Source organism: Eschrichtius robustus, chromosome 15 (genome assembly GCF_028021215.1).
Source record: "Eschrichtius robustus isolate mEscRob2 chromosome 15, mEscRob2.pri, whole genome shotgun sequence".
Classification (NCBI taxonomy): domain Eukaryota; kingdom Metazoa; phylum Chordata; class Mammalia; order Artiodactyla; family Eschrichtiidae; genus Eschrichtius; species Eschrichtius robustus.
Window position 1 is genome coordinate 37,245,001 of NC_090838.1, and position 15,043 is coordinate 37,260,043.

The 15,043-nt window shown below is 46.3% G+C and overlaps 1 protein-coding gene across 3 annotated transcripts in view; it reads left to right on the top strand.

Moving 5' to 3' along the window:
- The window catches only part of CAMKMT (calmodulin-lysine N-methyltransferase), a 407,707-nt gene extending 404,522 nt beyond the window's left edge, over window positions 1–3,185 (top strand). For all 3 annotated transcript variants that reach the window (XM_068565064.1, XM_068565063.1, XM_068565065.1), the window contains one exon: window positions 581–3,185. In XM_068565064.1, the coding sequence (XP_068421165.1) occupies window positions 581–658 (78 nt within the window). In that variant the 3' untranslated portion in view covers window positions 659–3,185. The remainder of the gene's footprint in view (window positions 1–580) is intronic.
- Window positions 3,186–15,043: the final 11,858 nt, after the last annotated feature.

The following is a 15,043-nucleotide window of genomic DNA, read 5'->3' on the forward strand; positions in this document are numbered from 1 at the left end:
CTGAATGGTATCGAAGCTTGCTGCTTCAATCGTTGGAATCTGTTTTCCTCCTCGGAGAAGACAATTCCTGAATTACTTACCATTAATACTGAAACCCCTAGGAAGCAGCTGGAGAGCCTTTGAAATGTTTTAGGCCCCACCAGTCTGTCCCTTGTGCCCAGGTCTCCAAATGATCTGAAACGCCTGCTGGCCTGATTCCTGGGGCACTGGCAGGGGGCAGAGAGGACCAGGAGCAGAAACTTCTAGGCCAAACGGTTGGTCTGGTGAAGATGAGCAAGCCCGCAGCTCCCCCTGTGCTGAAGTACCTTGGAGTCCACAGAGGTCATAAAAGCAGCCTGGCTATTTATGAAAAAACACCCTACCCGCTCACCAAAAAAAAAAAAAAAAAATTCCAACTCGGTACATAGTATTGTCTTGTCACTGCCACTGAGGACCACTTTGAGTTGCTTTTTTGTGCTTTATTTTTCCAGAACAATATGTTTAGGTAAGAAGTCTTCCTTCTACTCAACTTTAAAATTGATTGGTGAAAATTCCTAATTGGAGTGTCCTTACCCTTTTTTCCTCTATTATTGTTTTTCAGTTGAAAAAGGAAAACCAGGATATATATGAAGAAAACCTTCATTACCCACTTCTGCTTATTTTAACCAAAGATGAATAGAAGATTAAGCTGCTCGAAAGACAAAGAAAACATCCAGTGTACAGGCAATATTTTCACAAAAACAGAAATCTGTAATGGGTATAATATGCAGTAAGCCGTTGGCTCCCTGAGATTTTCAAGCCCTCAGGACATGGGCCCCAACTGCCTTTGCAACATTCCATGTGTGGGTTCCGGGGTCCACCTGTCCTCACCCACGTGACTCCCCAGCCGTCCTGGACTCCTCTTTTTTCCATCTGCTTGTTGCTCTTCCCGCACCAAACTTTTGTCTTTAAATATGTATAAGCGGCCTATGTGAGATTTGAATTGGACTTGAGAGCCACCCAAATATTTTTCCCTCTCATTGAGACAGAATTTCTTTTGGTGATTCCCACCCCACCCCCCCCCCCTTTAGAAAATATCTTGGTCTTTGTTCTATTTTAGTGGTGGTCATTCTTCATCTGCCAACCCAGCAAACATGATGATTCTTTCCTGGTTAAAAAAAGAAAGCAAGCAAGCAAATCTTTCAGATCACCCTCACATTAATTGTATTAAATCTGCCATCTCTGTTTTGCTGTCTCTCTCTCTCACCCATTCTCTTTTTTTCTTTTAAACAGGATGTTTTTTTTCCCTATAGATGTATAAGCAATGACTACATCAGCCCAAAGCCTCATAAACTGACCGTTTGTCCTCTGGACACAATAGCATGGCCGGCCCTCTGCTCCTCCTCTCCAATTATGTGTGATTAGTCTCAATGCGTTGTGTCAAGGAGGCGGAGTGTGCTGAGTGCTTATTATCTGTTTAGGTACAAGAAGAGCACATTTAGGCTCTGACTATGAATGAAAAGTGAGCCTTTATCAGGGCTCAAATCTACTGCTGTTCTCCAGGCCTCTTTCAAAAGAGGTCCTTTCCAGGGAAATTTTGAATAAATGGTTGATAAAACGAGATGGCAACCAGGGCGAGTTTTTAAAAACTCGATCACACAATTATCTGATTGCAAGTAAGTATATATAGTCCTACGCAGCAATGCAAGTGTATGGTAAACATTTAATATGTGCTACCTAGGATTAAGAGAGAATGACTTTTCTGCAGGGAACCCAAGCCTCTCCTTGCCTGGTTCATCCCCGAGATGCTCTAATGCCTTTTGTGGAAATTCAGATGTTTATCTGTAAGGAATCATCTGTGTCCACTTTCACAGTAATGTCATTAGTAGGTTAGCTATATATCCTCCTATCTTTAGTAGAGGCAAAGCGTGTATTTAGCGTGATACAATTAAAGTGATAGGTGGGAGACTGGGGGCGAATCCTTTCGCATGTTAAGCAAACTTAGCTGTCATAAAAACAGCGACTCTCAGATGTCTTCTCTGCTCACTTCTATCATCAAACAAATTTTTCACCATCAGTTTGCATGTTCTTATATTCACCACTTTTTCTGCTCCATTAGAGCACCTAGATGGATCTCTGAAGGCATAGGTCAAGCCGCAGTTAGATCATACATTTCTTTCTCACAAAAACTTGAATTGCAATGCCAAGTGATGGGCTAACATCACAATAACAGCAATTTATTCCTCTTTGGATAAAACAGCAGTCTATTCTCAGTGCTGGATAAAGACCAGGGCAATGCAAACCAGCCATTTATCTGAGTAGTTCAGCTAGTGGCAGCTCTCCTTTGGCGACTGTATAGGTTGCACACTGGCTTCATATTTTCTTGTTTAAAAAATCAGAATTCAGAACGTTTTAAAAGGCAACACAGGTAGTTCCATTTATACTGGTGAAAATACAGAGAAATGATTTCTTCCTGCAACTAAATCTGCCAGACAAAGAAAACCCATCCCTGCAGTAGCATCTAAGATCGCCTGTTCTTATTTTTTCTTGTAAAATATAGAACATCAGAACCATGAGAATAGTTCCATTTTTTTCTCATGAAAATACATGAATTGGCAAGAATTCAATTTACATTTGTGTGTTGTGGGTGTAGAAATCCAGTGTTTATTTTGCTGGAAGAAATTGTATTTTTAAAAGTAAATTAGTAGTGTGTTTTTTCTTAATATCTGAGAATAGTGTGTACAGTTACCTAAGCTGGAGACAGGGTATAAGAATTGAGCTGTGCTACCAAAAGACATTGAGTAAAGAAATATGTTCATTGTGACTAAAACCTAGAGAATCTTTTGTAAAATGTTAAGGGTTTCATAGATTCGCTCTTTATGGGACCCTTACCTGGAGATGTCACTAGTCTGGGCTCTTTGGAAGTTTGTAAGAAACTAATGTTGTATATTATTGAATAGTTTAAGTTAAAAGTGTTTTTATTTTCTCAAATTTTGGTGAAGTGCCGATATTGAGAGGCGAAAAAATTATAGCTGCTTTAGAAAGTTTATCCACTTACATTTCTTTCAAACTTGATGGTTAAGAATTATTTCTCTGCATCGGTATTGGGTTGCATAATTGCAGTTGAAATGCCCCATTTCATAATTGTCTGTGTAATTGTGCCTGTGTTTGTTTCAAAACAAAGCCTGTCTGAAATCATAAGAATTATTACTATATTCCTGTTTCCTGTGTACCTGTATCTTCTGAGAAAACTCACAAATCTCTTTTATCATACTAAATAGATTTGGTTGGATGTGAGAATGTTTCTAATATCGCCCCTGGTCAGTTCTAATGCGGTGATATGAACAGCCACATACAAGTTGGTTATAAGAAATAGATTTTATTTTATAGCAAGACATATGCTGTGAATTGGGATAAAAGTGCTAGAAAAGACTACCTAAGAGGTTGACGCTATTTTGTATAAATTGTGTATTTTGTTGGCTTTTTGACTGAGCATGAAAATGTAACTTCCATTAGGGTAGGGTAATTTAGGTGCTCTGTATTCAGCAGAAAACTTGTCGGGCCATAAAAGCTTTTCTGGCTGGTTCCTCCGGTGTTTTCAGAGAAGAGCTGCCCGCCCCTTGCTGATTTTCCCTTTGGCTTCAGTATGGGCTGAATTTACCACTGCATACCTGTTGAATCAATTTGGGGGATCTAGCAGTTAACTGAGTGAATGGAAGGATTAGTGGCCTTCTGGAGCCCTATTTCAACAGCCAGGTGTCTTTCCTAAACTAGTTAACTGCTTTTGACAGTTGAAGAACCTGGTTTTAATACCATAGGCAGGAGATTGTTGACGTAGTGGGTTTTTTGTTTTCTTTTTCTCTCCACTAGCAACGTGGGGCATACCTTCTTCTCCTAAGGGTTAGGCTGCTTCTTCTTTTTTAATAGGAATGGACTGTCCCCTTCCTTCAGCACAGCTTCCGTTGGGGCTTTTGTGCTTAGTCAGCATTTGACTTGTTTCCAATCTATGCCAAGCAACTGGGTGGCATTGTCCAGCAGTGGACTTGGGGGAGGGGGCAGAATGCTCACGCAGGGGCGGGAGTCATGTGTACGCAGACACACACACATAGACACACTCACAGGGAAGATAAGGCTGTTTAGACCCTCAATCTGCTTCCAGATTCCAGGTACTCTCCCCACCCCAGATCAAAGTCTCCTGAGTTCAGACTGTATGAAATGTCAAAATTAGGCTGAGTGTATCCCAGAGAGGAAAGATTGATTTGAAAGTTAGACTGGGTCTCCTTAGAAACTGAATTTAGACAGTGGGCAAATATGTTTTCCCAAGTGGACTATTTCCAAATTAGGAAGCAGCCCGTTGGTGTTTAACAAACCATTAAGCCTGAAATGCCACGTTTAATTCTCAGATTTCATTTTACCCAGAAACCTTACTGCCCAGGCTGTGACTAAATGCTCACTCTGTTCTCTGCCCTGGATGTCTGTTCATTTGGAGTCTATCTTTTGCCTTTTTTGTCCCCCTGACTTTTCAATTAATACATTTTTTAATAGATAAAACAGATCATACTGTGACTTTTAAAATGTCAACAAGCTTGTAAACAGAAATGTAATAAAATGGCTAATAGGAGATTCAATAGTTAATAGAGGGCCTGAAGTGTGAGCAAATACAGTAGCTGTATATTGGAAACTGTGCAAGTGAAGATGGCTTTAGTATTGCAAACTGAGGAAGAAAATTGTTTTTAATTAGCACCTTCATAAGAACTGCTGATTAATACTGTTTTGTTTGGTGAAAAGCTTTCAGCTGAGTAATTTGTACAGCCATTACAACAGTTTTGTTAGAGCGGGACTCCTGTTGTTAAACACAAACAGCAGATGATAATGGTGGAAGATGAGTTTGTCATGTAACAATTTACCTTATTGAAAAAAGCTTTATATTAAACCCAATACAGTAGGTACCAGCAGAAATCACATATTTTACATCCTTCCAAAATTGCAGTGTGCCATGCTTATATTTTTTTTTCAGGGACTAGAAGCAGATTTTATATCATTTATAAAATTATATACACAATTTAAAGGTGGTGTAGCATGGACAGACCACTTTCTCAGCAGTGGTTTACATCGGAGCGGTAAAGTGGCTGTGTATTCAAACACTTTCTAACTATACAAAGCAGGTTGGAAAATGGAATCCTAATTAAATAATGTTAGATGTAAATTTGCATTGGGACTGGATGTAGGGAAATAAGAATTAGTGTTTCTGCCTTAGGTGGGTTTATCACACACAGGATCTTTAAAAACAAAAACCTCTTTCGCAAGGAAAGTTTAATTAACCTTTTCTTTTTTTTTTTTTGGAGGTGTTTTTAACCGACCAAGGAAAAGAGTACCCATTCAATGAGACCTGACCAGGGAATAAGAGGCTGATTTCAGTGAACTCCCATCAAATGGATATTGCCCTAGCCAGAGGCATGGGAACTTTTTTTTTCTTTTTAAATAAAATGCAATGGTAAAGCATATTTGCATTAAAATATTATACTAACCAAGGCTGGTAAGAACTGTAAATTATTGGAGTGGCGTAATAGAGCATGAGGTTTTTTTTTTTTTAGACAGGCCTTCGGGGTAATAACAAGGGTTGAGGCTCACGACAGTGCCAAATAAGCTTTAGACAGCATAATAGTCTGCAAAGAAAGCCACAGAGCACTAATGTGAAGGAAGAGCTGTCCACCACATGCAGCAAAAATCACCAAAGGTCATTTTATGGTAGCAATTGTGACATAAAATTGGTGGTCATGCTACATGCCTAATACTCAGCACAGCTTTATAAATGATGGGCCCCTAGCGATGGCTGTCATTAAGTGCTTTCATCATAATAAACTTTAAACTGTTGGCTTTATGAATCGCCAGCTAGCTTCAGCTGTTCGTTGGATGGAGCTTGCAGTGCCTTAAGTGTGACAAGACCTATTAGGAATTGCAACCATGTTTCAAGCGTACTTGGCTTCCCCACTCCTGGGGTGATTGCTGCCTATTAAACGGCGTCTGGGAAGATTTTCCTCCAGCAATCTCTGATCAAGAGCTTTTTTGGGCTTTGACCTGCATTTCCTTCAAGACTTTCTCTGAGGAGTTTTATAAGAGCAAAACTCCAGAGGATTTATAGCCACTTCTGATTAATACCTTTCCAGTTTTTCTAGCAACTCTCCCACTGCTGCATAGAGAAAAGCTTTCATTGTTCCTGAGGTGCTTATTTGTGACCTTTTCTCTGCTTCCTGATTCCCTCTAACGTGTTCTCTCAGTGAAATCCTCGGGGTGGAACCAAGACAGTTGGTGAAGTCGTTACGGCTGGAGAGACAGAGGAGGAAAGAGGGAGGCTTTTATATTTTTAAAGAATTACATGCAGGGCAGTCTGGCCCCGCCCATTTAAAATACCCGCTGTGACGTCACGGGCCGCTGCCGTACCAAACGCATCCTTAATGAGCCCTCGGTGTAAACCGAGCCGACACGTAAAGATTTCATGATTCGAATTACACTTTCATTAACCTTTAGCATAGGAAGTCTTTTAGTTTCCATAAATCTTACAGTGGCTTACCGTCTGTCCTACTGATGTGAATAATAGATGTTTGGGGAAATCGCTCTTTAAAAACCCAGGGTATTTAATTTACAAGGGCTAAATACGTATTTCAGACTCACTCAGCAAGAACTTTAATTACTTCTTGTCGCTTTTTCTAACGTGGAGGTCGCCCCCCCCCCCCCGCCCCCCGCCACTTCAGTTTTCTTCTGCTTGACTCAGAGGTTTTAGAGATGGTAAACGCTTTCAATGTCTAAGTCCCTGCCTTAATACTCTTTTTAGTCTTTTAAGCTAAGTAATGTCCTCAAGATAGTTACGGGAATGTCTCAGGTGTGGACCAGTACACAATTAAATTAGCAAACCTCAGAGGGATTGGATTAGGACTCAGCAGGGAACACCTGGGGATGCTAGGGCCGAGCTGGGTTTCTGAAGCAGCAGGGCTCTGGCCATGAATAAATAGTGAGGGTCGGCCCGCTAGGTAGCCTCAGTGACAAACTTGTCTTACCAGATAAAGTATTGCAGGCTAAACTATTTTTTCCTGGGAGTAGGTTTCTGTGGCCGTCGGAGTGAACAGGAAAACCATCAGCCAATGTGTCAAGCTGAAGGGAAAACAAGAGTTGGAGGACTCGTGGCTTTTCACATACAAAGGCATCCGCCCATCCCTCCCCGCGAGCCAGCCAGGGATGGACAAGTGCATTTGGAGGCTGCTGCCCAGGTGCAAGGGGTGGGGGCAGGGCGGGCTGCAGAATGCCCCAGAACGAAGGCGCCTCCAGGGGCCCGTGCGGAGGTCACCTGCTGCCTCCAGGGCAGATTAAGGAGGACTGGAGAGGGCATTCGGAGGAAATGGTGCTGTTCTTCTTTGGGAAATCAATTCGTCCCACCCTTAATAGGGCATTTTGCCCTCCCTCCTTGGGAGTCCCGGGCAATGTGCTTCCAGGTCTCTCCAAATCAAGTTCGGAACGAGGTGGTCCCTTTGCCTGCCCGTGCTCCTTCAAACAGCTTGTGCCCACCCCACCCCCAAGAATCTCTCCTTCCCTCGGCCAGGTCTCACTTCCCTTTTCTCCCTCCTTGGGGCTCTCCCGCCCCTCTCTACCCAGGCTCCTTTCATAAGGAGGCTGAAAGTGGAACTTTCCCTCACTCCCTTACTTTGAGATTTCTTTTTTCCCAGTGACCTGGGCTGCACTTTGCCCCCACTCCCTGGCTGCCAATCTCCTCAGGGTTAGGGCCTCTCTCTTTCCATTCTTGCGGGCTCCCCCTCCTTGAGAGCTCCGGGAGGCCCAGCCTTCCAGAATCCGATCTCCTTCCAACACTGCAGACCCCCTGCGGAGGAAGGAAGAGGCTTCCTCCGAATGAATGGCCGGTAAGGAGGTTTTTAATTTGTCTGGAGCTACAAGAAAAAGGCCTCCGAGCCGTGGCCCTCCCTCACCTCATTTGGAAGCCCCCCCTGCCTTCCCGGTGGGCACTGTCACCGCTCCATCCCAGGCAGGTCCACTGGCAGAATGGGGTGGAGGGGTCTGAAAATACTGGTTTGTTGGGTGAGAATCGCCTCCACAATTTAGAAGAAGGGCTTTGTCAGTTAGATTCCTTTTTTTTTTTTTTTTTATTGTTTGCTGGCTACCGATGTGAGAAATTTGCAACTTGAGCAGTTTCTGTCACACAGGGTCAGAAAATGAGCTCAGCCCATCCCGATCTTGATTTGCAATCGGCCTTCTGATGGCCGAGCTCTCCTTGAGCTTGGGGGAAATGTCACCATGCTGTCCCCAACATGGAAGACGGTACATTTAAAAGCTTTGCCCACCTGACCTGTGGTTTCACCTCCAGGTGCATTAGCCTTCATTTCCTTCACGGGCTTTATTTTTGGGAGCAGAGGCCACAGCCCTGATTGGCCTATGTTTTGAGTGGAAGGCACAGGCTCTGTGTCTTTTTTCTTGGCCAAACCACTTATGTGAGCAGCATCTCAGGATGCCAGGAGAGAGCAGAATGAAGCAGCTCACAGCTCCCAAGTGGCCCCATGTCTTTCCTCTCTGCCCAGCTACTCCTGCTCAGCCCACTTCAGGCCCTGGGAGACCACCTTCAGGCTGGGTGACAGAGGTCTAAGGGGTTCCAGCCTGCCTTCCCCTGGCTGTCAGAGTTTTGGCCTCACCTCACAGCCAGGCTACTTCTAGCCCCTACTTTTGTTACCTAACACAGGTTCATGTACTCCACGCAGTGAGGCCGAACAATACCGAAACATCAGAGTTTGGAGCAAAGAAAGGTTTATTGCGGGGCCATGCAAGGAGAACATGCCCCCCAAAAACCTGAACTCCCCCAAGGGTTTCAGCAAAGCATTTTTAAAGGCAAGGTGAGTGAGAGGCGTGGTTGGTTGTTGCACACTTCTTGCTGCCATAATCTTGGTGTAGGAATGCTGTGTAGGTCAGGTCATGATGTTCCGGTAAACCTCCAACAAGACAAATGTTATTCTCTGTTCTACAACTTTTTAATCTCTGTGTGAATGGAAAAGTGTTATACCCTTAAAGGTATACCTTGAGAATGGGCTAGCCGGTATATTTCAGGCTATAGGCAACATTCTTAACTGGAAGCAAAAGCAATGGAATACAAAGGTTAAAGTAAAAGAAACAGATCTGATATGGAGTCAGGCTTGTTCTTCCCTATACACTTACAGCCTCCCTCCCCCACCCCCAGCAGACTAGATAAACCATAGGGTGGTTTCAATAATCTCAATATGAATATGATACTGAAGGAGTTTATCTGACTCTTCCCTTATGATTGAAAAACAAAAATGGCAGCAATATTTTGCAGCTGTTCCCATCAAGAAATGGAGTCTATTTCTCCATCCCTTGGTTCAGAACTTGACTTGGCTTACTTTGGCCAATGAGATGTCAGTAAACATGAGTACAAACAGAGGTTTGAAAATCACTTGCACATTGGGGTTTGCTCTCTCTTGATGCCTTTGGAACCAGCTACCATGTGAAAAAGCCCAGGCTATCCTGCTAGACACTGGAGACGTGTGGCCCACTCATCCCCTTCATTCCAGCCATGTGAGCGAAGGCATCCAGGACCAAACAGTCTGTGGCAGACCCAGCTGCTGACTACAGCATGTGAGCGAGCCAGGTGAGTTGGCATAAAAACTGCCCAGTTGAGTCCAGCCCAAATGGCCTACTCACAGAATCATGAGCTAATAAATGGTGGTTTCAAGCAACTAAGTTTTGGAGCAGTTTGTTACGCAGCAATAGATAACTGATACAGTTTTGATGTTTTCTCTTTGAGGTACTTTTCTGCATCCTTAAGTGTACCTTGAAGTACCAAAACTTTTGAGATAATGCTTTGCCTAAAACGTATTGAGTTACATAGTGACTAATACTGTAAAAAAACAAAAATAGGATTCGGGTCCCACAGGCCTCACTCACCCTTCAGAAAACCAGCCTATTGCAAAGGCAGATCACTTGCAGGCTCCTAGGAGAAGACACAAGAGAAAATGGGCTGCGGGAGGAAGTACAGTGGACTCGGAATAACTAGGTTCTAGCCTGGGCTCCCCCCAGTAACAAACTGGTCATTTTAGGCAAACTACTTAATCTATCTGGACATGTGTTTCCTCCTCTTTGAACTAGATAATTTAATTTCCCATTTCATGCTAAATTCTGAAGCAATCAAGATAAAAACATTCCATTATCAATCAGGGCCAGAGATTTTGATCACCTCAGGGAACAGGAATTCTCTGATACTACCAAAAGAGAGTTGTCCCGCATTAGCGTGGCCCTAGAAACTACTTAGTACTTCTCAGGAGACTTTCTCCTCTTTGGTTCTAGAATGACCTTGATGTTTCACCTTGCTCTGCCCCAGGCTGAATGCTAGGGAGCTGCCTCAGGTACCCCTGTGGGGGAAGAGGAACAGTGGGGGACCGAGCACTTCCATGTTTATTCACTAATAAATGTTTTTGTGTGTGCTGTCACCCTGTTAGCTGCTGGGGATCTAATAGTGAATAAGAAAGACCCTGTGACACGCTGGGGCCTAGTGAGAAAGACAAAATTGCTCTCCACACAAGGAGCTTGCATTGTTAACAATAAACAAATGTGCCAGTGCATTTATAAAATAATTATAAATTGTAGTAAATTCAGTGGAAAAAAGGTAGGGTCCTACTGGTAGAGAGTAATAGAGGGGCCTACCTCAGACAAGACGGTGGAAGAAACCCTCTCTGAGGGGGTCTCGGTTTTGAGAAGGAGCCGTCATGCAAAGAGACGATAGTGGGGAGAGGGGCTCAGGCAGAGGGAATATGGACGGCACGCCCTGAGGTGGCCCAGAGCCTGCGGACTTCGAGGACGAGAGCAAGGCCAGTGTTGCTGGGGCCTTGTGAGGAGGGACGTGAGATGGGCAAGGGCCAGCCTGTGCAGGATTTAGTGAGGTTGGATTTCACTTGGAGTGTGGTGAGCAGCCATTGAAGGGTTTGGAGTCATGAAAACGACACAGTCAGAGGGACATTTTTTAAAGATCACTCTGAATGCTGGATGGGGAGTAGTTTAGAGGAAGTGAGTGGAGATTCCAGTGAGGGGGCTCCTGTAATGTGGTGGTCCTGGTGAAAGACAGCGGCCATGTGGACTGGGGACATGAGTGATAACGGGGGAAAGAGGAGCAAACTGATTCAAAGTGTGTGTGTGTGTGTGTGTGTGTGTGTGTGTGTGTGTGTTGTGTGTGCGTGTGAGCCATAGAATTAACAGGATTTGCTGGTGGCTTCCTCATAAAGTTGCAGGTGAAGATGTCAACCTAAAAGTCTGAACCTTCTGCCCTAAAAATGTAAGCCCTCTTCCCTTAATAATCTACCTCACCGCCCCCCCAGCCCCCGGAATGGGACGTGTGGAGGTATGAGGGGGACAAACCACGGAGAGGATGGCACCTCCACATGCTCTACTTTCAGCTTCATGCTCTGCACATTTATGGGCACCTGGGAATGGGGGGTCTTCGTATCCTGATGCCTTCTTGGCCCTCCAGGTTGGCCCTGCCTGACATCCTCTTATTCTCTCAGAGCGAGAGGTGACAGTAGGTAGATAGGACAGGGCTGTAGGATAAGAAATCTATTTCTATTTGTGGCTATAACACCCAGCCTTTCGTTCATACTGTTTTCCTGGGCCTCCGGCACGCTTGGGGATATTCAGGGAAAGACCCAAGGAGGTCAGAGACTGGCCTCTGTCCTGGTCCTGAGGCCCCACTGAGCTCCACAGATGCAGAGCAAGTAATCGCCTATGAGGCAAGATTTAAGGAGCACAGGAAAGCCTTTGGGTGGGAAAGAAATGTGTCACTGATACTGAAATTCCACCAACAGACCACCTTCCCCTCAGCTCAAGGCAGGGGTTACTGTCAAAATGAGGCTCCTCTGGGAGAGGTGATGCTCTCATGGTCCTTGGCGTGAAAGATCTGAGGCTAGGCCTGAGTGAGGGTGGGGATGTAAAGCAGGCAGTGTGGAGAGGACACAGGGAACCTAGAGGAGGTAAAGGGGCCCAAGACCTGGGGAAAAGAGCAGAAATGGGGGAATCCAAGTGTTGGAAACCACTCGTCAGCCTCACAAGGTTACCTGGGCCAGGAGGGCCATCTTGATTCAACAGTGCACACACCTGACGGCGCGTCCTCCCCATGCATGGGAATATGAGCACAAGGCAGGTGAGGTCCTGCCCACACGGTGCTTATAAACTCAGAGGGGAGACACAGCATGTCCTCATATGAGACAGATCCATGGAAAAGGACTGGCCAAGGGTTGTTAGAGATCAACAGGAAAAGCAAGTACCTTCTGAAAGAGGAGGCAGGGTTTGTATTAGGCCATAACTGTTCTGGCAGGAGGAGGAAAGGCCCTACCAGGGGAATGAAGCTCATGAAGATTTCAGGAAATGTGGACTTGGCAGGAGTGCGGGGTTAAATGAGGTAAAGAGTCCTTCATTCACTCATCCCACAGACTTTTATCGAAGCCTAACAGGTGCCAGGCGCTCAGGGGAGAGCCGTGAACTAGAGCGACAAGTTCCGTGATCTCACCAAGTGGCATTCGATGGAGGGAGAGAGGCAAGCTACAAGTGCACAGATCAGACTGGTTCAAATCAGGAGAGATGTGGTGAAGGCAATAAAATGAGTCGATATTTTAGGAAGTGACTAGGCCTCCTTTAGATACAAGGTCAAGGAAACTCTCTTGAAGGAGGCAGCACTTTAGTTGAAACCTAAATGAAAAAGCCAACCTTTGGAGACTGGAAGGAAGAGCATTCCAAGCAGAGGTAACAGCAAGTACAAAGGCCCTGAGGCAGGAGCAAATCTGCAGAACCCAGGTGCGTGGAGCGTGGTGGGTGAGCAGAGTATGAGGCGGGGAGTGTGCAGGACCTTGTAGGCCGTGGAGAGGAAGCCGGATTTTATTTCAGTGGAAAGCCACCAGAGGAGTGACATGGCCTTGGCTTCTCTGTTTAGAAGCTCACTCTGGCTGCTGAGAGGAGAATCGGTACGGGGGGCGGGGTGAGGGTTGTATTCAGGAGAGAAAGTCGGAGGCCCATGAGAAGCTGTAATAGACAGGTAGGTGACAAGTGAGGGGAGAACACAGGGAACCACCTGAGGCTGGATAGTGAGGAAGGAGCACCTATCCAGCCCAGAGGGCTGGACTTCATCCAGGAGCAGTGGGGGCCATCAGGACTGCTGACCTGATGTGACATTTCCAAGGAGCTGGTGTGAAAACATTCCTACTGGTGGGCACGCATATGGAAGCAGAGTCCTAGGTCTGTCCGGGTGTGTGTGCCGAGTGCAGGACCTCGCCTAGGGCTCTGAGACATGAGCCTGGCCCTTCTGATGGGCCCTGAGAGCTTGAGGACCAGCGCGCTGACCCACGAGAGCAGGGGCTGTGCCTCATTCATGAGGCATCCTAGCACCTGGCACACAGTAGGTGATGGACGGGAAGGCGGGAGAAGGGAGGCTGGACGAGAGCCAGCCCAGGACATCTCTCTGGCCCCATCTCGACCCTCTTTTGTAGGCTGCATTCAGGGGCTGGCAGAATAGTCACAAACCTCCCAACAAACACCTCTGAAAGGTGTCCGTGGAGATCACATTTCCTACAATTGTGGGACTAAAGGACAGAGCCCCAAATGAGGACTGGAAGGGCCCAAAGGGAAATAGCAGCAGCAGCTCACATTCACTGAGCGCTTCCTGTGTGCCAGGCCTTTTGTTAAGGGCTTTACATGTATTATCTCATTTTAGCTTCACAACGGTCCTCTGACATTGTCGCTGTTATCATCCCCCTTGTTACACACGAGGAGAGTGAGGCTCAGAGAGATGAAATCAAGGAGAGGGCAGCCGGCTGCCTGCCCTCGTACCATTTCCTCTGAGGAAATGATGTGCCCAGGGGACCCCCGGCCACTCTGCCTGGGATCCCCTTGCCCAGAGGAAAGGTCCACTTAGAAGGAAGGCTCACAGGTTAATTTGCACGCAGAGGAAAAGAAGGGTGGCATTGCCAGTGCCTGCTTGTTAGACTGTAGAGTCGTCGAAGCAAATCAACAGTTGAAAGCCGGGTCTGAGCAAGGGGCCCGGAGCTCCGTGGCTGTGATGCCCGTGATTTGGCCAGGTGCCAGACCGTCCGCTCCACCAGATGCGGCACCTCTGGGCCCCCACTACAGAGAGATTGGGAGTCCACTGCCCACCGAAAGTCGCGTGCCAGACCTTTATGCCCTGCCTCCCACACGCATGCGTGTGTGTGCGTGTGCACGTGCATGCACCCACCCATACACACAGGGCCTGCCTGAGAAGGAGCTATTCTTGGATTTTAGGCTCCGGCTCCCAGGACCCCAAGTGGTAGCCGATGGTTGTGTGGTCCTGGTGGCCAGTCTCTAAAATCACTTAAAATGCTTCCTTTGCTTTGGGACTTGATCGCTCACCCCTGGGATGCACATTGGGAACTTGGGTAGATGGTGTCGAGCACTGCGGCCCCGGCAGCTGCTTCCGCTCAACTGGGCTGAGGTTAAGCTCAAGGGCCACCAGGTCAGCAAAGGCCAGGAACATCCTGCTCTGGGTTCCCTTCCCTTCCCCACTGGCAAGGCAGAAACCGAACCCTTGACAGAGAGATCAAGTACGCCAGTGTGAGGATTCGCCCCCTCCCGGTGTGATGAACCTGCTTCCGATCATCCCCACTATAGGCCAAGATGATGAAAACGAAGGAAAACTGGAGCGAGGAGGAGAGAGCCAGCGCGTAACCTTGTTAGCATTGATGAGCCTCTCTGGGAGGACAGAACAAAGGATGGGTCGTCCTCCCCAGGAAGCAAGAAGTGAAAAGGAGACCAAGAGTTAGCGGACGTGCTGTGAGTACGGATAAGAAAATTGTACAGATGATCCACAGAGAAATTATTCTAGGGTAATTCTGACTCTCAGCACAGAGGAGCCCACACACAACTCCGTCTCTCGGGTGCCTGTTGCCTCGCTGCCTCGTTGCCAAGTAGAGCAGGAGGGTAGAGAAACTTCCATTCCCTTACAGTGCTTTTGACATCACCGCAGCCATTAAAAAAATTGAGCCTAGTTAGACATTTCTCT